Raw genomic sequence first — 22,261 nt, 5'->3', positions numbered from 1 at the left:
TTTTCTTCTGTTAAAACTTTGTTCACAGTGTGAGAAAGCTGCTTGAGATAATCAGCTCGTAAAGAAGAAAGCTGTATTTTGATTCATGGTTTCTGAGGCTCTAGTCTATAATTATTTAGCCCCACTGTGGTGGTACAGCATGATAGGAGCACATGGTGGAGTTGCTATTTGCCTCCTGGCAGCCAAGAAGCAAATATTGAGGAAGAAGGGAGGAATCAGAATCCTCTTATCCCCTTCAAGAGCTTGCCTCCAATGACCTGCCTTCCTTAAAGTAAACCTACCTCTTAAAGATTGCACCATCTCCCAATAGGGACATAAAGAGGATATGGCTGTGGCTTCTGTCACTCAGTTCATCACCAGGGTTGGTTTGGCTGGCTAGGCTAGTGCCCCCTTCCTCTCTCACTGCTTTATGTGTGTCCTTCCAGAAGCTGCAGGCTCTACTGAAGATGACAACCTCTCCTGATGGAGGAGAACAATTTTCCATCAAGGGCATATGAGAAGTTGGGCTCCCCTGCTAGAACTGACAAACAAGTTCCCAAGGTCCACCATCTCCTAATAGCATCACAGCTTGTGACCAAATTTTGATATGTGGAACTCTGGATCCAAACTGTAGTGTTGCTCATCTGTATGGGCGGTGGGGGCAATCGCCGTAGTCTACTTACTAGTGTCAGGAAGGAAAAATAGACTAGTACAAAGAGCAATGTGAATGTTGTAATCTGTAAAAAGCTATTCTTGTTGTTAGTAATAGCAACTCCACTGTCTTGAGCTGCTTCAACTTCAGAGAGTTCCTGCCAAATCAAAAGCATCTGGACACAAACCACTTCCAGCCATGCAGAGTGCCCTCGTCCAAAGGAGTAATAATGCTGTCTTTGTGGCTGGATGGCTGTTGTCAAGGAGATGGCTCCAGATAGCCCAAACAGCTGATGGGAGTGATGTCACTTCTGGGCTTGGCAGAAAGAAAAACCACAATGAGAAAAACAGGGCAATGGCCTCTCTGTCTCTAACCATGAATATGCTACAGTAGCAGGAAAAACAACTTCCGATATAGTTTTTCCTTTGTATAACGAATTCTATTTTCAGTTTTCAGGCTCACTAACGCTTAAGCTCATAATCCACAAACATGGTCTTACTAAATAGGACAAGGGACTAATCCTAATGGGAACTTCCTATAGGTTCTTTATAGTTCTCTACTCAATTTTGAATGTGGGAAAACCAAAGCACTGATAGGGGAAGAGGTCACAGAATAAGTAGTAGTTAGAATCTAGGCATCCACACTTCCAGTCCAGCAATCCTATCACAGCCACCTGGAGACGTTTGCTTAAAGAATAGAGTCTGGTGATTATAGCATCTAAGTATTGTGCTATCTACACTAGACTTCATGTCTTTCTTTGATTTCTGTTTTTGTTTTTACATTTCATACATGTATGCAGTTTGTAATGATCATATTCATCACCTTCCATTACATTCTCTTGTCCCTATGCACTCCTGATGACTCTGTTCTTTCCAACTCGTCTCTTTCCTACTTTCAGGTCCTTCTTCTCCCTGCTGAGTTTAACTAGGGTTGCTTGTATGAGCATGGATGGGGGCTATTCACTGGAGTATGTGCAACTTACCACGGAAGATAATGACACCTTCTCCTCCAGTAATCACAGATCTCATGTCTGAATTGTAAGTTCTAAGATGGAAAAAGAACTGAACACTTGGGGACTATGGCCTTTCTGAACCATTTAGGGCATTGGCGTTCAGAGGCATCTGGGCTCAAATCACAGCTCGGACTCTTGCCAGTTTGTAAAGAATGTTTGGGGTTACTGGGGAATGAGAATGAGTATGAACATGTGCACATATAGAATTACTATTGACAGAATTCCTAAAGATTATCTCAGGTCATCCTCACAAAAACCTTATAGGATAGGTACTACTAGTCCCATTCTCTCAGATTGAGTACTTGAGCTTGTCTGTCAAAGGCACCCACTCGTTCCCTCAGGACCACAAAATATAGCAGGTAAAAGTCTCACCCTACAAGTCTGGAGCTTGTGGTGCCCAGCACCAAGAGCCTTGTAACTGTACAGTGCCCAGTCAAAAAACGGCAGGGCAATCTGCATTGCTACTAGCAACCACTGTTCTACACCGATGCATCCTTCCCTTCCCTCCCTCTTTCTCTCCCCCTCCCTCTTTCTCTCCCCCTCCCCTCCCCTCCCCTCCCCTCCCCTCCCCTCCCCTCCCCTCCCCTCCCCTCCCCTCCCCTCCCCTCCCCTCCCCTCCCCTCCCCTCCCCTCCCCTCCCCTCCCCTCCCCTCCCCTCCCCTCCCCATTCCTCTCACTGCTGCATAGATTTATTAAGGAAAAGTGAGGAGAAACTCCTGCGAGTGGGAGGGGCTCCAAGGGAGGAGTAGCTGAAATTCCAGTTTTGTCAGGACCATTATCTGGGAGGGCACAGAGTGGCTCGTCTCAGAATATCTTCATTCTGTACAAGGTTAAAACATGGTTCCAGAGAACGCAGATCTTGATGCCAGGAGCTAAGGATCTGGTTTTAGTGGATAGTAAACTTGTATATTACTTCGGACAAGTCATTTCTTCTCTCTGAGTCTCAGTTTACTGATTATTAGTGCATGAGTCCTAATAGTAACACAATTCACTGAAGTATGGCTGACCCCTTTATAGGTATGAGGCTTCAAACTCAAACTGTAAATAATTGTTTATACTAGCGCTCCACAAGTGGCATTTTTCTAAATCGAGGCAGAACTCAATTATCTGAGTTTCAACCTAAGGCAGAAGACTTTAGGGTAAAAGAACCAAGGCGCGAGTGTGGCGTCATGATTATAAAACAGCAAACAGAATTAGAAACTATGAACTGTCCCACCTCCCGCTTAAATTAACTGACTAGGGCGGACTTTCACCCTCAACAAATATGGCCCCTGTCTTGGCTTCGGCCCGAGTGCCCTCACACACAAAAAAATGGAGGCTAGCCGCTCTCTTCTTAGTATAACGGGTTCAGAAGAGGAGTTTCTGCCCTGAGTTAAGATGGCGCGCACTCACCCTTTCCCTGCCCGGTTTTCCCTGCCCGGTTCCAGGCCTGTGCAGGGCGGCTTCACCGCGCGCGCCTGCTGACCCCGCCTTGTTTCCGTAGGAAGAGGCGAGGGAAAGATGGCGGCGGCTGCGGTTTGAATTCCAGCGGCGCCGCTAGACTGAGAACAAGAGCTGGGTTCGAAGGGGCGGGACCTGGGGAGCCCAGCGCGTCGCGACAGCTTGGGAAACCAGTGGCGCCGCCCCGCCGCCGCAGACACCGGTGCCACCATCTCTGTGTTCCTGATGGACTCGGGGATGGAATTGGACGTCACCCTGCCTGGGAGCCTCAGCAGCTGCAGGTGTGCCCCCCCGCCTTGGGGTTCGTGGTTACTGGGCTGGGGCTTCTGTTGGTGGTGGTTGTCTGTCTCTCCTGAGGCCTTCGGTTTAATTGAGAATGGTCCGGGCTGCTACCCGAGTGTGTTGGGACCTGGGGGTGTCCAGCCAGCTTCACATTCGTTTATGGGATTCTGGAACATACTTTGAGAGAATGTGTAGGAGAGGTAAGGGACTTTTTGAAAGAGTGGGAGGAGGTGGGACTAATTGGGATTTCTATTAGTAGGGGCTGGTTGGGACCGGGACCCTAGGGCACTTGGTGATTCATTCTTGTTTGGGGGTTTGCATTCATTATGGGGAGTGTAGTTGTTATTTTAGACTTTGCTTATGGGGTCCCATCAGTGCAGGAATTAGGAGCCTTGGCTGGAGATGGACAGAATTGGATTCAAGTCCAGCCTATAAATTGACTTCTGCTCTGTAAAATGGGCTAATGGTAATGCACTCACATTATTAGATAAGAATGAAAAGAAACAATGGCTGGCCAGTAGTTCTCTTGGCAAGTGTAGAGCTGACACACGACAGTGTTGAAAAGAATGATCTGTGTTACCATCACTACCACTGCTACAAGTTGTGTCTTCTTTCCAAAGCCTTTGGGACCAGGAATTAGATTACTTGGACGTTTGGAATGGTTTGTTGGCATGAGAACTAAACTAGCCCAGGGTCTAACTCAGTGGATCTGCTAATACACTCCTTTCCTTCCTCTCCCAGCCCTGACAGGACAGATGCTACATGCGTTTCTGGTAATTTCACCTCTTAACCCACTCTAGGCCCTCTAGGCGATTGCCAGCTTCAGGATGAAGTTCTGTAATGTGGCTTCCAACTTTCTTCATAGCCTGCTGCATCTACCTTTCTAGCCTCCCCTCTCCCTCTGGTTCCCAACCCTGTCTCTTCCCCAAGCTCTTTGCCCTATGCCTGACTGCCAAACTCTGTGTCAGGCATGATCTTGCTTTATTTCTTGCTCATTTGCCCTTCCTTCACCTTTTATCTTATTAACATCCCTGTACCACTGCTAGGAAACACTCACTGATATTCCCACCTTTGCCTGGGCTATCTGTACTGTTCCAGGTACCCTTGCCTGTCACTGTCCGAACCATGTCAACAGTCATCAGCACTGTTTAATAGAAACACGACTTGTGGTGTGTATTTAATTAAAAATTGCCTTATAAGCCAGGTGTGATGGTGTTCACCTTTAATTCCAGCACTCGGGAGGCAAAGGCAGGTGGATCTCAGAGTTCAAAGCCAGCCTGGTTTACAGAGCGAGTTCCAGGATATCGAGGGCTACACAGAGAAACCCTATTCCAAAAAGCCAAAACAACAGCAACAATAACAAAAACTTTCTGGTAGTCACAATTAAAAAAAGAAAAAAAAAGAAGTGAAATTCCTTTATTTGTGGTGATGGAGGTTGAACTCAGGGCCTCACATGTGCTCAGCAAGTGCTTAATCACAGAGCAGTGGCACCATTGGAAGCAGGTGAATTAATAACACACTTTATTTAGCTTAATATTTCTCTATGTAATTTTAGCAAAATCTATAGGAAAACTTGTTGATGAGGTATTTTACACTTTGCAATCATTTACATATGGTATGACTTTTTACACTTAAGTTCCTTCTCAGTTTGGACAAACTGCATTTCAAGTTATAGTTAATGGTTTGTGTATTGGACAGTACGGGTGTTGGCTGTTAACATATGGTCACCAGATGAGATGGAGACCTACTTTGTTCATCTTTGTAACTCCACTTCCTGGCCTCGTGTTGGGTACACAATAGGAGCAGAGTGGCATTTATTAAATCACTGAGTGAAAAATGATTCTCTGAGGGGCTGCTTTTGTCCCCCCATTACCTGTGGGACCTCTGAAGCTCAGAGAGTTGAAATGAATGGTCTGGGGTCACATGAAAAGTCCACGATGAATCAGGACTTAAATCCAAGCTTCCTGACTCCAAAGCCTGTCTGCCTTGTGGCTTAGTCTGAATTAACCAAACTGAGTATTCAGGGGCCCTTGCAGATCTTCTGGCACTGCACTCACTGGCCCTTCAAGAGTATCAGAAATATTGTGGGAGGGTTGGGTCTCCATTAGGTGACCACAACAGGAGAAAAGAGTTCCTGTGATAGAATCATACCTTTCCATTTTAATATGTTGCTTTCTGAGCACCCTTCTCTTGGTAATTTGCAAGCCCCACATTCACAGCCTAAACTGAGCCCAGTTTGTCTGTGAACTTTTGTTTCATTAGGTCAGGGTACACTATATGCTCCGAACCTAATCCTTGTTCGTGATTCAAACAGCTTTATTATCCCCGTGTAATTTGGACCCAGGGACCCTGGTCCAGTTAAGACTTCTACATTTTTTTTTTTTTAATGTAGAAAAACCCTGTGCTTGGCAGTCAGTATGACAGCACAGATGACAGTATAAACCCTCTTTCAGCCACTTACTAGTTATGCTGCTTTGAATAAGTCACTTCCCTTCCAAGCCTCAGTTTCCCTTTGTTGATAAACTTGCTGGTGGCTGTGCGGATGAAGTAAGAAAGAGTGCACATATGAAGTACCTGGCACATGCTGGAGAAGATGTGAACTCAGCTTGTGTTCTTAACTCATACCACCATGCACACTGTTGGCTATACAGGATCCTCAACACTGCAGCCCTCAGTTCATCTCTTTGTTTACATGCCAAGAGTCTGTCTGTGCTCAGCTGGGAGTGTCCTGGGGCCTGAGCGCAAGCTTGTTGAATCACGGGTTGCTCTAGCACATGTCCATTAAGTGCTTGCCGCCGTGTTAGGAGCAGACTGGAGGAAATGTTTAGCCATATGCACAATTTGATTTGTACCATGGTCATGGGTGCCAGGAGAAGGGCTCTGAAAAGAGGACGTGAGGGTGAAATCAGATGAGGTCTAGCTTAGATCCAGGGTATTCTTGGGCCATGAGGCTTGAGGAGAACAGTGGTTCCTCAGTTAGTAAATAATCTGAGTTTGATCCTCAGAACCCATATATAAAATGCTTGGCATGGTGATGTATACTAGAGAGGCTGAGATCAGAGGATCCCTAGGCATGGTAAATTAGCCAGGTTAGCCTAATCTGCAAACCCTAGGCCCAAGAAAAAAGCCCCAGTTTCAAACAAAACAAAACAGCCAAGGCAGATGGCTCCTGAGGAATGGGCTCCAGGTTAGCCTCTCACCTCCAGATAGGTCTGCACACTCTTGTGCATGCACCACCCACACTGCCGTGTGCCCCAAACATGAACAGGTGCACATACATGAAGAAGTAAAGCTTCCCCATTTAAAGTAAACTACAGAATGTAAATGATGTGCCAACATCACCATAATCCAAGTATAGCACATTTTCATTATTGGAAAAGAAACCCGTGTCCCTTGGCAATCCTTCCTCATTTTTCTGTTGTCACCTTGTTCCCACATCAGGCCCCTTTGCCCACAATCAATATTTTTACTCATAGTATTGTCTGTTTACATATAAGGTACCCTACATGTGAGATCCACATTGCAGCATGCATCACTACTCTTTTCCCTTTTGTGTCAAATAATAGTCTTGTTATACCTATGCACCGTGTTTTGTTCATGTCAATGGATTTTTTTTTGTCCATTAAGAATACTGTTATGAACCTTTATTTGGATATGAGTTTTATGTGAATGTGAGTTTTCACTGATGTTGGATTCCACCCAGAAGTAGAACTGCCAGGCTGTATGGGAACTCTGTGCTTGTTATTTGAAGGACTATGGAACACAGTTCCAAAGATGTGGCACCGTTTGTCTCTCTCACTAGCAACGTCTTGCAGGTTCTGGGCTTTTGTACTTCACTAGCACTTTTCATTGGCTTTTTGACTTGAGCAATCATTGAAGGTGTGATATGATACGTCACTGTAGAATTGATTGTTTAATGCCTGATGATAGTATACACATACACACACACACTCACACACACACATATATATCTTTTCATGTGCTTCTTAATCATTTGTATGTTTTCTTTGTTGACATGTCAGTTTAAAAAATGTGAATTATTGCCGGGCGTTGGTGGCGCACGCCTTTAATCCCAGCACTTGGGAGGCAGAGCCAGGTGGATCTCTGTGAGTTCGAGGCCAGCCTGGGCTACCAAGTGAGCTCCAGGAAAGGCGCAAAGCTACACAGAGAAACCCTGTCTCGAAAAAAAAAAAAAAAAAAAAATGTGAATTATTTCAGCCTGGCAATTTCACTTCTTCATATCTGCTCTAGAGGCATCCTCATACATGTACACAATGGGACCAGTGTACAGATATTCATACAGCATGGTTTTTAAAAGAACTGCTTGGAAACAAGTTGAATTCCTGTTAGCAGGGGATTGGGTAAATATACATCCTTTCAAAAGCGTCTTTCAAACTGTTTGCAACCCACTGCTGGCTCTTAAAAGTCAGCTTCCTAGGTTACAGCCAGACCTTTTAAAAGTAGGACAGAACAGAGACAGTTTCAGGCATTAAGGAATTCTTTTATGGATCATTGCCAGTAAAGTTTGAAAATTACTGCTTCAGAATGCTTGGTAGGGTTACAAAGTGGACACAGACCCATGTGTATAGTCACCAAAACGTTAGGATGAATCTGTAGCTAAAAGAAGGGTGGTGTAGAGTATCACACACACTGTGGTTGCAGTGTGTGTGTGTGTGTGTGTGTGTGTGTGTGTGTGTGTGTGTGTGTCTATCCTTTTGTGTCCCTTCATGCATCTTTCTTTACCTATTGCTCACCACTTTGGTTTTTGAGACAGAGTTGCTCATTGAACCTGGAGCTTGCATATTGTGGCTAGACCGGCTGACCAGCAAGCCCCCATTTGCACATTTTAGCACCACCCCTACCAGTGATGGGGTTACAGGTATGTGCCGTTACACCTGGCTTTTACATGGGTTCCTGGTATCCAAACTGAGCTGTTTATGCTTGTACGGTGAACACTTTGCCCACTGAGCCACATCCCCAGCCTGCATTTGTCTTCTTTTAAACCAGAAAATAAAACTATGATTCTCTGCATACAAATGCCCAGGAGAAGGCCAGCAGGCACCTTGTTTCTGAAGTCAGTGCTTTCCTCTTAAGTACCTGGGTTGGGAATCTCTCGTGAGAAAGAGCTTTAGGTATATCTGATTTTTATCTTTATGCATTACTTCTCTAATTAAAATTCATGTCATACAGTGAAAAAGAAAGTTCAGAGACAAACAATAGTGAATTTGTTCATGCAATTGTATTTTCAGGGTGGTGTCCAGTTCTGCCCCAGCTCTGATGGCACTGCCAGTGAAGAGCTTAGTCCCCTTTGGGTCTTCTAGTGCAAAAGGATAATTATTTCTGGCAAATAGAAGCACAGAAAGAGATGGCTTCTCTAGAGAGGCAATAAAATAAGACAGGAGGATGAGGTAGAGAAGTGCCCTTCCCCCTGGTGTCCAAGGCCCACCTCTCTTGGCACATGGTAGGTGCTCAGCATTTTATGAATGTTTGCCCATTCATTCAGTAAAGATTAGTGGCCATGGCCTGTGCTGAGGACCAGAAGACCGTTCCTCTTCTCATTCATTGTGCATCATCCCTACCCCTGGCATTGGGAGACCAGAGTAGTAAGGATGTGCAAAGTGTAGGAAGTGAAATCATGCCAGTGTAGGCTTCTACCTTTACTTTTGGAGACCTGTGTTTTCATTTACAAAGAAGAAAGAAAGAAAGGAAGAAAGAAAGAAAGAAAGAAAGAAAGAAAGAAAGAAAGAAAGGAAAGAACGAACATTTAAAAAGTAGCACCCATTCAAAAGGTGGTGGCCGAACTCGATTTTAGTTTTTGTATTTTTTTTTTAAGATTTATTTATTTATTATGTATATAGTATTCTGCCTACATGCATGCTTGCAGGCCAGAAGAGGGCGCCAAATCTCATTTCAGATGGTTGTGAGCCACCATGTGGTTGCTGGGAATTGAACTCAGGACCTCTGGAAGAGCAGTCAGTGCTCTTAACTGCTGAGCCATCTCTCCAGCCCCCTCGATTTTAGTTTTTAAAATTCAGTTTAGAAAATGGGCTTTGTCCTTTTAGTGATGCTTATTGGAAGAAGTAGAAAATTAAGATAAAGGGAAACATCTTATTTCCCTGCGAGTGATACTTTTGGTTCTTCGGAATATTTTCTTGGTGTTAGGTGTTTGTAGCTCACCACCTTTCTAAAAAAGATGTAGAATGACTTTACATATGATTTGTCATGATTGAAGACATGTTCTACTTAGATTTCCCCAGTTATTTTTATAGCTGACCTTCTTTAAGTGCTCATTTTCTTGGTGTTGGATTTTTGTTTTTCCAGGTTTTTTCTTGGTCTGATCTTGAAGCTCTTGTTTTGGTTCAAAGTTTGTTGATCAGGAATTGTCTGAGATGGGACATGTTCATGGAGTTAGAGGCAGGAAAACAGGTTTGCCCTGGAGTCATGTAGTGCTTCCTTTAAATCTTCTTTTTATGTTGTATTAGGGAGGCGTTAGACATTGTCTTAGTCAGAGTAACTTTTGTTGTGATGAAACACCATGACCAAAGCAACTTGGGGGTTGGGGAGGGCTTATTTCACTTTCAAGTAATAGTCCATCACTGAGGGAAGTCAGGGCAGGAACTTGCATAGGACGGGAAACTAGAGGTGGGAGCTGATGTAGAAGCCTTGGAGGAGTGCTGCTTACTGGCTTGTTCCTCGTGGCTTCCTCAGCCTGCTTTTTATTTTATTTTATTTTATTTGTCTTTTTGCCTCAAAAAGTGACATTTATTCAAAGAGAGAGAGAGAGAGAGAAAACAACCAAAAACAAAAAAACCAAAAACAAGATGTCCATCCTTTGGCTCCCTTCCCTCCCCCCTCCAGCTGTTCCTCAGCCCCCCAGGACTGAACCCTGGCTAGGGCCAGGTAGCAGGACAGCCCCTCAAATGAGGTCAGCAACATTCAGTGGAGGTGTTGTAGAATGTCTCAATGTCTCGAAGAGTCCTTTTGTCTTCTTCTGTCACCATGTTAATAGCCACACCTTTATGGCCAAAGTGACCACCACGACCAATTCTGTGAATGTAGTTTTCCCTGTTGGTGGGAAGGTCGTAATTGATGACTAGGGAGACCTGCTGTACATCAATGCCTCTGGCCAACAGGTCAGTGGTAATTAATACTCTGCTAGAACCAGACTGGAACTCCCTCATGATCACATCTCACTCCTTTTGGTCCATATCTCCATGCATGGCAGAAACAGTGAAATCCTGGGCATGTATTTTCTCAGTGAGCCAATCCACCTTCCTTCTGGTATTGATAAAGATTACTGCCTGGGTGATAGTCAGGGTTTCATACAAGTCACACAATGTGTCAGGCTTCCACTCCTCTTGCTCTACATTGATGCAGAATTGGCGGATACCCTCCAGGGTGAATTCTTCCTTCTTCACAAGGATCTGAGTGGGGTCTCTCATTAACTTCTTGGTCACTTCAAGGACATCAGAGGGCATTGTAGCAGACAACAAAACTACCTGTGTGTTACTGTTGAGCTTTTGGAATATACCATAGGTCTGGTCATTGAACCCACGGCTTAACATTTCGTCTGCTTCATCCATTACAAACATCTTGATGTATTTAGGGCACAGGTATCTCCGGTTAAGCATATCAAACACCCGGCCAGGGGTGCCCACGATGATATGGGGAGCTTCCATTTGCAGCTTCTGCACCTCAGCACAAACATTGGTACCCCCAAAGAGGCACCCATGTAGTCTCCTAAAGCCATGACCACTTTTTGTATCTGCTGCGCCAACTCCCGAGTGGGTGCCAGAACTAAAGCCTGAGTGGCATTTATATCTAACTCAATCTGCTGCAGGATAGATATGGCAAACGTAGCTGTCTTCCCAGTCCCAGCCTGGGCTTGGGCAATCACATCATAACCCTTGATACAAGAAAAAAATGGCTCGCTGCTGGATGGCAGAGGGCTTCTCAAAACCATAGGCATAAATACCACGGAGGAGAGATTCTGAGAGATTCATGTCATCGAAGCTATCCACAATCTCATTCCAGTTACTCTCGATGACTCGAGAATCCTGACTTGCAGACATGATCCTTAGAATTTCTCAGCCTGCTTTCTTATAGTACCTGGGACCACCAGCCCAGGCATGGTACCACCCACATTGGACTGGGCCCTCCCCCATTGATCACTAATTAAGAAAGTGCCTTATGGTTGGATCTTCTCAATTGAGGTTCCCTCGTTTCCAGTAACTCTAGCCTGTGTCAAGTTGACAGCACAGACATAAAAGGCCTGGATTCTAGACTTGGTTCTTCACTTTGCTTCAGGGCCTTCCTTTAGAAAATGCATGCACCTTCAGGGAATGGGTAGTTGGAACAAGTGTAAATATTTTATAAATTGCAAAGCACTGAATGTGTGAGGGTGACAGGGATATTCTGCTCTTGTTGGTGAAGCAGCGTAATCTGCCAGGCATCTTGTTGGGCACCACGTGTCTTGTTTACTTTTTACCAAGCCTGTTGCTCTGTGAAATAGCTGGTGTTCTCCTTTTGGAGTGGAAAAACCGTGAGACTGGGAGAGGTGCAAACAGGACTTAGAACAGACTGCAGGGGCGTGTCTGCTGTAGTTTAGATTTCTATCACTGTCCCCAAAGCCTCACCAAACTTCATTAGACAATGTGACAATGACAGTGTCTTAGATCAATGACTTCTGCATTTTTATTTGATGTTCCTTAAAGTCTGAATTTGTGCCTGTATTAATAAACTTTTCTGTTGCTGTGATAAGACACCATGATCAAGGCAGCTTACAGAAAAAAAAGTTTATTTGGGACTTACAGTTTTAGAAGGTTAGATTTGTGACCGTCACAGTGGGAAGCATGGTGGTAGGCAAGCATGGCACTGGAGCAGTATCTGAGGGCATATGTCATGAGACAGCAATCACTGGGCTGAGAGAGGGAAACTGGGAGTGGAATGGGCTTTTGAAGCCCCATAGCCTTCCCCAAGTGACATACCTTCAATAAGGCCACACCTCCTAATCCTTCCCAAGCAGTTCCATTGACTGGGGACCAAGTATTCAGATATATGAGCCTACTGGGGTCATTCTCATTCAAACTACCATAGCGCCTAATTTCTAGAAGTTTAACTTTTGATTGTGATGACCAGTTGATGATGTCTAGCAGATAAAATAAAAAACCCAAGCGACTTTTAACTGGCATAGTGCCTCCACTTAGTACATACTTATAGGTTAAATAGCTAAATGACTGTCCACCCTGAATGTCACTCAGCTATGAGAACTGGAACTCAGAGCAGGGCTCTCAGCTCTAAAGCCTGAATTCTTCAGGTTCACTGCTTACTACTCCCTGGGCAACTCAGCACTATGTCCTTCTTGGCTATGGCCCAGTGACTGTTACATGAGGTCCATGCTGTCTTACAGGTCTCTTTTGATCAAGTGCTAGATCATCTCTCATCCCACTGTGCTCTCTCCTAGTGGCCTTCACCCTATTCTGCCAAGTGATCTGGATGGCATCAGTGACACTGCTGGCTTGGGAAATGGAGGTAAGCATGGAAACCAAGAAAAAATCAGGAGTAGGCTAAAACCATGAGCATCTGAGGCCCGGACTTAGCATCTATTGCTCTGGGGCCCAGAGCCCACCTGGCCTGGTCCACAGTGGCACTCAGCATCTTGTACTCATGTGCTGATTTGCTTTTAACTTTCTTCATAAACATGGACTAGAAGAGTCCATGTCCTTAGACTTGAGTTTACTTCCTGCTAATAAACAGCTATGTGGAGGCTGGACATTGAATTGGTACCAGCTCTGACACTCGGTTCTGTTGGTTTCTACTGCTGAATGCTTAAGGCCCAAGAGAGTTGCTGTCTGGATTTCATTGTACCAGAACTTTCTAGCAGGCTGCAGGCTGGGGTCTAATCTCAGGAAGTAGCTGCTCAGAATATAGGGGATGTTGCTCAATAAATTGGTAGCATGTTATGTTTAAGCTAGATTATGGGAGACTTTAGTATGGGTCTTGCATTCTTCATCATTTTCATTCTAGAAGTGTGTGCCATCCCAAGTGTCTGTGTGGGTAGTGCTAATAATGTGCCTTTATTTTGACTTGTGCTTGTTTTCTCTTCTCTAAAGTCAGGAGATATGTGCAAAAAGAAGCTTTTGGAGCGGACAGAATGAGAATGAGAAGGTTTATTTCTAGGAAATGATATAACATAATAGGCCATCCCTAGGTTTTCCTTTAGGACCTGTTAACTTTTACTTGAAACAAAAATTTGATGAGCAGAAAGTTGTGAGGCCTGCCCTCAAATCAGCCCAGGATGTACTTCCCTTCTTGGGAGACTCTGGCCAAGCATTGGGATTCAGCTTGGAATATCATTGCCTTCAGACTGAGAACAGATAGGCAAGAAGTTACTCTGATAAATCATTCGATCGAGGTTAGGAACAGAGGTGTGTTAGGTGCTGTGACAAGGATGGGGAGGAAGGGAGTCAGGTGAGCGTTGCCCAAGACACTGGAGCTGAGACTTGGCATGGGACTGAGGTAGGGCAAGGATGGCATCAACTTCTCCAACACAGGTGGCCGAGCACCGACTGAGGACAGAAGACAAACCCCTGTGCCCTTAGTTAGGGACACAGGACCCTGCACATTATCTCTGTCCACACTTGCCTGGCCTGGGGTCTTCTGTTCTCTCTGCCTGCCTCTGCCTGCTGTGTTGGGAACTCAGCTCAAAGCTCTCTACCTTCTTTGGCTTTCCCTGGTTACTTACCATCCTCTCTCCTCTGAGCATTATTTATATTTGTTTTCCTTATTCCTGTTGGCCTCTTTCCAAGTACCCAGAATCAAACACATCCTCACCCGTTTGCACTCATCCCATCCTGGCCGGAGTCCCGGAATCTGGCCTGGGTTATCCCAGTTGTCCCCTAGCTGTTGCCGTTCTTTCTCTCCTGGATCCCTTACAGTCTGTTCCCAGAGAGGCAGCCAGAGGGAGCCTGAATCTCTTCATGTTGCTCTCACTCAGTCTCCTCCAAACAGCAGTGCAGTGGTTAGCTGAACCTGCAAGGCCAGCCTTCTCACTTTACATTTCTCTATCCCAAATCACCCTTTAGCATAGTAAGTGATCACCCAGTTTTGTCTCTTTTCCACCCTCCGGGATGGCTGTATTTGTTTCTTGTTGTAGGCAGACCCAGAAAGCCCTGGCAGGAAGCAACCTTTCAGGGCAGCTTTGTCAGAGAGTGGATTGATTGTTCAGTCTTTCTGACACACTAACCAGTGTCATGATAGTTTGTTTTCCTCTGTTTTGCCCACTTGCCTGGGAACCTCTTGGGTGCAGAATCACTGTCTCCTTTACTATTGTTCTCCAGAGCTCAGGCTGGTGCTTGGTGCAGGGCAGGTGAGTGGTAAATGTTTTAATCAATTAGGGAAGCTCTGGAGAGACTGGGTTCCAGCCAGGCCTGTATTCACTCCTCAGCAGAGTTGGAGTTTCCTGCCGTTGCCTTCTTTGGGAAGGAAACTTTCCTTGGAACATAGGTTATGTGTTTATGAGTTGCTTTAGGAGGCTGTTCTTGTGTGGCGGTAGAGGCTGAGGAGCCATGGCAGATTTTAGGCTTTGTGTATGGCTACGAAGCCCCAACGTCATTGGTGTTTTAAGAAAGTTTGCCAACTCTGCTGTCAAGTCAGTCCAGATCTGTCTCTGTTACTGACATGTGAGGAGGCGGATGTACATGTCAGGACTATCTACTTCATCACATGCCCCATGTAGTTTTGGGTTCATCCCTTGACATATGTGGCTACATTGGGATCAGTGTAGGTAACTTGCCAGTATTGAGAATGTAGCCATTAGTGTTCTCTGGACTCAAATCAGTAAATGCCAACAAGCAAGAAGTGCCTGCAGGTACACTGAGTGCAACTCTGCTTTTTCTCTTCTGGGCTCTCAGCCCCAGTAGGAATGCTAGGCAGCCTAAATACCCTAATGATTTTCCTTGTCTGTTTTGCCTTCCTATAGTGCTTCCAAACGTGTCAGAAGAAAAGGTCTCTCCCACCAGAGCCCGGAACATGAAGGACTTTGAAAATGTAAGTGAAGATAGCAAATCCTCCTCCTGCTCTAAGAATTCACGTCTGCTGCCACCATGTAGCCAGAGCAGGAGAGAACTGTTGCTCAAGAACTGTTTGAGTAATGTCAGAGGATGGGGTGGGAGGGTGATATTTGCCCTGTGGTGGGGCTTTCATTGCCTGGGGCCTTATCTGTGAGGTATTAACGTGTACACACAACCAGTCTGTCATAAAGGATCTGGTAGGTTCTCACAGGAAATTGGTTTGTTTCTGGTGTCTTGAAGATGAGAGTGCTGCCATACTGTTCAGTGAAGTGGAGCTGACAATGTCATAGGTACATGATTTATAAACCCTCATTGGTCCTTGCTACAACTCACGAGGTATTTTAGCCGCATTTCACAAAGGAGTTCTCAGAGTAGGAGAGACTGATTTATGGTCATATAATAAATTCATAAGAGGCAGAACTGGTATTCAAATTCACTTTTTAGAAAATGAATATTCTTTTAAGATTTATTTATTTATTTTTTTTTTTGGTTTTTCGAGACAGGGTTTCTCTGCGTAGCTTTGCGCCTTTCCTGGAGCTCACTTGGTAGCCCAGGCTGGCCTCGAACTCACAGAGATCCGCCTGGCTCTGCCTCCCGAGTGCTGGGATTAAAGGCGTGCGCCACCACCGCCTGGCTCTATTTTATTTTATTTTTTGAGTGTGTGGTGTGGTATATGTATGTTGTGTGTGTATGTAGTGCATGCATGTGAATATGCTAATGTGTATGTCTGTGGGTGTGTGTAAAGGCCAGAGGAAGATGGCAGCTATTTTTCTGTCACTGTCTGCCATATTTCCTTGAGACAGGATCTCTCATTGAACCAGAAGCTTTTGCAGCTAGGCTGGCAGGCTGACTGGCAGGCCAGCAAAATCCCAGGATTTGTCAGTATTGGTAATGCAGTAATTTAGAGCATCTCTGCCCCTTCCGGTGCTGGGCCTGCAGGCATGCATGGCCCTGCCCAGGTTTGCATTTTTTTTAAGTGGGTGCTAGGGATTTGAATTCAGATCCTGATGCCTGTATAACAAGAAATCCGCCCCCTGAGCTGCCCAGGTTTTTTTTTTTTTTTTTTTTTTTTTTTTTTTTTTTTAAAGTGGGTGCTGGGGATTTGAATTCAGGTCCTGATGCCCATATAACAAGAACTCCACCCCCTGAGCTCACTTAAGCATTACTGTTTTGCTGCATTGTCCCTCCCTGTCATTTTGTAGACTTCGTGGCTGGGGAATGGAGTGTGGGTAGCCTGTATCCAGTGCTGTGCTGTAATTGTCAGAGAATGGATTACTGGTGACATATTTGGCTTTGATGCTCAGTGTCTTCCAACATTGTGCCTTTCATTTGTTAGCAGAGGGGGCTTGTTGTCAAGTAACAGGAAAATAAGGTGATTTTTCCAATTTCAATTCTCTTTAACAAGTTACCTGCTCAACACTCTCATTTATCATGGGAAGAATTAAACTCTTCTTTATTTGTAACCAAATGAAATCCATACTATGCAAGACACAGGAGATATTTATCAGAGAGAAGATGGAGGACACAGAGAGAAGGACGCCTACAATTATGCCTCTCTCTCCCCAGTTGTCTTTGCAGAACAGAGTGGTGCTGTCTCTGGATTTAATTTAGAATACTCATTACTGCTAATAGTTATCTGCAAACCACCAGTGACCAATTGAAGAAATGACTTGTCAGATCTCTAATGGAAACAAGTAATTTTTGAGCTTTGAGTTGTTATAATTTCAGCTGTACATGCGCTGTTATGCTGTGGGGTCTGGGGCCTGAACTGAATGAGATTTGATTGTTCCACATCATGTATAATTAAAATATGTTCTCCTGTTAAATGCTTGTTCTTATTTGATCATAAGAGTAATAATAGCTGGTGTTTAGGCCCTGGCTCCGAGCTGGGCACTTTCAGTATGAATCTCTTCATTGATATCCTTTTAATATTAAAGCATTTTTGCAAGATCAAGAGTTATTATTTGTTGTTGAAGAACACAGTTTTAAATTTCATTATCAGATGAGGACATTTAGCAGCATTGTATAATTTTGGCTTTGCATCTGCCTTTTGAACCCAAAGGAATACTGAACACTGAATCCTGCCCTATTTAAGATACATAAGAGATACTGAGGCTTGGGGATGTAATGTAGCAAAGGTGTTCTCAGAGGACCTTACTAAGGACCACAACTTCTCCACATAGACTGTCTGTTGATCCCCTTTTGCTGGTGACTTTCGGCCAGCCGCTTGACCTCCCTGTATTTCCTCTCCTTTACAGTGGGCTGTTAGGAGGATGGAGCCTCTGTCCTATCATTGAGTACACCCAGGTGTCTGGTGGCCCTCCTTCTCCTTACTGTCTTATTACTGTCATTTTTCTCAGCTCTGCCTTGTGATTGAAGTTTCTCTTGCTCAGATTGTTCTTGATGGCCAAAATCTCATTTTTCTTGAAGGTGAGGGAGAGCTTTCTATGCCAATATGTTTTAGAATTTATGTTTTCTCTTTATGACTGTGGTCCTTTGGCTGCTGTTAGGTTTTTATGGCATTAATATTTTTTATTGTAGCATTTTCGAGAGCAAATTCTGCAGCTGAAATTGAAATGACCACACTGTTCTCACTGTCTCCCTTTCAGGTCTTTATAAGTCACTGAAATTTTTCATTTGGCTTGAGCTACATTTTGTAGCTTCAATCTCTGTGGTGGTACTCTGAGCTTTCTGGGAGATGCTTATAGGAAAAGAACTTGGCATCTAAAGCAGGATTTAAAGCATCATGCATATTAGAGGGAGACAGAATAATTTTGAATTAAAAAGGAAACTCCTTCTAGTTTCAGGTGACTACTGTGTGATCAGCAGCAGTTGCATTTAACTAGAGTTTAGGAAGACATTGATCTGCTTGTGGTTTTGCTCAAGAGTTTATCTGTTCAATAAACAGTTTCACAAGGACAAGTCAGGTTGTCTGTCAGGGGTTGGGGAATCTGCAATGGGTTCTGCCCAGGTAAGTTTCCCTGTTATGGTCTGATTGGAAAGATGGATAGGAAGACAGTTTGGTGATGCAGTGAGTGCACAAGCAGAGGGTACTGTGTGGTCACCTGTGGATATCACGGACAGGTAGGGGTTGGGCAAGGGAAGAGGGCTTGGAGATACTATGTAGACAAAGATTCACATGTAGTATTGAGAGAACATGTTAATAAAGCCAGGAAACTGTGAGAATGTTTTGCTCAGAATGATGCTATCTCAAGGAAATATAGCTTAGAAGTAGGTCCAGTTCTGGACTCTTGCACTGCTGACTTTTGCCTTGAAGGAGAAAGGGGACCAGTAATAGATAAGGGAAGTAAATGACTGGAAATCGTACTTTCAAAAGATTACCCAGCTCTGTGAATGTAAGGAGTAGAGTTTTGAGGAGGACAAGGCTGGTGGCAAGGTGATAAGGCTAGAGGAGACCTGAGGGGTCTAGTATAGAAAGAGCAGAGCCAGACCCTAGGGCACGAAAGAGATGAATGCAGAGTGGAGTCCAAGCATGGAGGCAAGAGATGTGGAGAGTAGGTTAGATCATGAGCTTAGAGATGTGGAGAGTGGAATCAAAACATGGGGTGAAGAGGGAAGCTGTGGAGAGTGAGATTTTATCATAGAGGCCAGAGATGCCGAGACCTGAGTCAGAGCATAAGTGAGATGTGTAGAGAGTGTGTGGTCATAGCTGCAGAGCTAGAGGAGCTCTGGTCATTTGACAAGCCAAGGCCTGGAAGCCCAAAGGGCTAGGGACTCACTCAGCCTTTGAACCCAAGCCTTATGGCACTAGATCTTCCTTGGGGTTTCACAGTGTTGTACAAACACTAATGTGAATACTAGGCTCCTTCCTTTGTGTATTGAAACTGGTACCTGGTCACTGATTGTTTATATTGACTGATGATAATGTCAGCTGTACATATGGAAGGCCTTATTTAGTTCACTGGAAGCCTGATTTTGAGCTTTCTAGATGGTGTGTAGTAGGTTCTTTGGAGCAAACAGGACCTGGTGAAGTCAGCCTTTTGTGAAGGCCTGTGTTTATCTGCTGGGACCTGGACTAGGCACATTGTCCCTTAAAAAATGATTGTGGATGAATGAGGAAGACCCCATATCTGGTGTGAATAGTAGAGTTCAACTCTGGTTTTTGACAGGGAGTGGCATGAATAGTTTCCTTTTCACTTGTTCTCATGGAAGCATCAGTTAGGGACCAGTGTTCAAATGGGTGTGTTGGACCTTAATTGCCTCCTGTTAGACCTTCAGGTTTCTCATTTCTCAAAGTTACAAATGAGACTGTGGTAACTGTCCTTGTGCATCTTGTCTTTATATTTGCATACTTCTTTTTTGGGGGGGATAAATGATGGAAATGGGAGTTCTGGATGCCCCAAGCTTTAAATCAAAATCACATGTAGGCCAACAGTAGACCCTAGAGTAGGATTGACTTCCCACTAGTATCTTCTCCAAGGAACTGGGAGAAACCTGGGTAGGTGAGACTGAAAAGCTGGTCTGCATCATGTCCCAACCTGATCTACTAGTGATTCTGGAGTTCTTAGGTCAAAGCCCTTATTCCTACTTGTTGAAAAGCTTGGCCTCAGCTGAGGCAGTTGCTCAGATTTGAATGTCTAATCTGATTAGCAAGGTTCATATCTTGAAATTTGCTCTGTAATACCTGTGCTGTAGGTCGTTTGTCACTGGAGAGCAGCCCCCTTGTCCTCTACCCCATGTCTACAGTCTGTTAGCTTTCAGAATCACTGTGATGTGTGCCCAGCATGGATTTTAAGGTGATGAAAATTGGGTTTTAGATCTCATTTGATAACTTACTGACCAGTGGTCCTTTATAGGTGGCTTCCAGAACTTCCAGTGAAAGTGAAGCTAGTTGGGTATTTCATAGTTACATAGCATTTTTTGAGTCTTGGTATAGGAAGAACCTAGAGTCATGTCCAGCCTGCTGAAGTCTGCCCTAAGCTGATGGTTTCTAACCAATGCCCCAAGTTCTGCATATCAGTTTCTGTTTTCTGCTGGTCCCTTTGTGTTTTCTTGTCCTTGAAATAAAATTCCTAAGTTCCTGCCATGGCCCACAAGGTCCTGCCCAATGTGATGGGCAGTTCCTTGTTGCTTGGTGCTCAACATGTTCCTGTCTCTGTGGCACAAAGTGCTCCATCACACAAACTGCTCTTCTCCACCACACCCAGCTTCTTCCTGTGTCAGGGCCTTCACGGATGATCCACCCTGGCTGGGGATACTGTGTCTCCCTTTCCTTGGTTGTCTGGACCTTCATGTCTTAATTTTAATTTGACCTGCTTAGAAAGGCTATCCCTAGTGCTGTGTCCCAGTTCATTATTTTGTCTTCTAGCAATCAGTCAGGCTCTTACAGCTGTTTGTCATTATGTATGTATTTGTATACATGCTAACATGTATCACTTTTCTGTCTTGTACTCAACACTGAACCTAATAAAATAGTAGACTTTTAACAAGCACATGTTGATTGAATGAGGAACTGCATGACATACTGAACCACTAGGCTTTGATTGCTTCCTCTGTAAAATGGGAAACATAATATTTATCTCATAAGCTCGTGGTGAACACTGTGCCTGGCATATCGGGCCTTCAACAAATAGGTTATTCTATGGCAGTTGTTAATAAAATGAATGGAGATAGCACAGCTAGACAGAGACAGATTATAATGAGGATGGGGCATGTGGAACCAGAGTGACACGAAAAAAAAGCAGAAATGAAAAGGAGGTGAGGCTAAGAGTGGGGAGAGCGGGGAGCAGGGCAGAGGCACAAGAACCTGGTGGGATACAGACAGGTGGAAGTAGCCAAGCCTAGAGTGCACAGAAGGAGGTCACAGCCACTCTTTGTGGACTTACCTGTATGACATGGGCTCTTTGCAGTGTCCAGGAGTCAAGTTGGGCTTTTGACTGCTAATTGTCGGGCACAGGGATTTGTGGAGTGGCATGGCATAGATTGAGCCTTCTGAGTTCCCATACTTCTGTGTGTCCTGGCCATGCCCTCCAAAAACCTGGCCAGATGGTTGGCTGGGCAGTCTAAATTTTTATAATCTTTTTGAAGGCCATTTGGAAAGAGATTTTGATAGTCATAAAAATAAAATTACTCTTGAGCCCAGTAATCCATTTTGGGGAAATTTATCCTAAACAACCCACTGGAAGGGAAAGAAAAAAAAATTTCTGTTCATGAAGGTATTTCTTGCCACATTGTGTATAATTGTGAAAAATTGGGAGCAAGGGAAATTATATTTTACATTTGTCGTCTCTTTTACTCTTTGGATTAAGCTTGTTTTGAGTCTATTTCACAAATGAGGAAGCGGCGGTTGCAAAGATGAAATGACCTGCCTGTGAGCCTGGTATGAGTTTAGACTTTATCTTTCAGGTTGTGAAGCCTGTGCACTTTTTACCACAGCGTACTAAACCCATGAATGCTCAGTAGAGTAATGCTGAGTAATTGACTTTCACTCATCAGCGAAACTTGATGCTATCTTTGTGTGTGTACACACACATGTTTATGTGTATGAGAGTGTGTGCTCATGTGTATATGTGTATGTAAAGGTCAGAGGTCATCATTGAATGCCTTTTGCAATCTCTTTCCACCTTGTATTTTGAAACAAAAGTTTCTCACTGAGCTTGGAAATTACTGATTCAGCCAGGAAGTGCCGGGAATTTTCCTGTCTTTTTCTCGGTAGTGTAGGATTACAGGCTTACATTGTCACCCTGGGGGTCAGGTTTGGATCTTTATGTTTGCATAACAAGGAAGCATTTTACTAAGTTATTTCCCCATCCTAGTGCAGTCTTTTAAAGTGATAACTAGCACACACATAGTGCATAGACTCAC

The 22,261-nt window shown here is 44.3% G+C and overlaps 1 protein-coding gene and 1 pseudogene across 12 annotated transcripts in view; one reads left to right on the top strand and one right to left on the bottom strand.

Annotated features, from left to right (window-relative positions):
• The first annotated feature begins 3,111 nt into the window (after positions 1-3,111).
• The window catches only part of Cdk5rap2 (CDK5 regulatory subunit associated protein 2), a 194,033-nt gene continuing 174,883 nt past the window's right edge, over positions 3,112-22,261 (top strand). For 8 of the 12 annotated variants that reach the window (XM_076564382.1, XM_076564379.1, XM_076564380.1 and 5 more), the window contains exons 1-3: positions 3,123-3,364; positions 12,829-12,896; positions 15,346-15,413. In XM_076564382.1, the coding sequence (XP_076420497.1) occupies positions 3,309-3,364; positions 12,829-12,896; positions 15,346-15,413 (192 nt within the window). In that variant the 5' untranslated portion in view covers positions 3,123-3,308. Of the gene's footprint in view, positions 3,365-12,828; positions 12,897-15,345; positions 15,414-22,261 lie in introns of all 12 variants that reach the window. The other 4 variants (XM_076564381.1, XM_076564376.1, XM_076564370.1 and 1 more) reach the window with 2 other exon arrangements.
• Positions 10,142-11,407, bottom strand: LOC102915454 (eukaryotic initiation factor 4A-I pseudogene; annotated as a pseudogene).

This window comes from Peromyscus maniculatus, chromosome 2 (assembly GCF_049852395.1).
Source record: "Peromyscus maniculatus bairdii isolate BWxNUB_F1_BW_parent chromosome 2, HU_Pman_BW_mat_3.1, whole genome shotgun sequence".
In the NCBI taxonomy this organism is placed as follows: Eukaryota; Metazoa; Chordata; class Mammalia; order Rodentia; family Cricetidae; genus Peromyscus; species Peromyscus maniculatus.
This window is presented reverse-complemented; position numbering and strand designations above follow the sequence as displayed.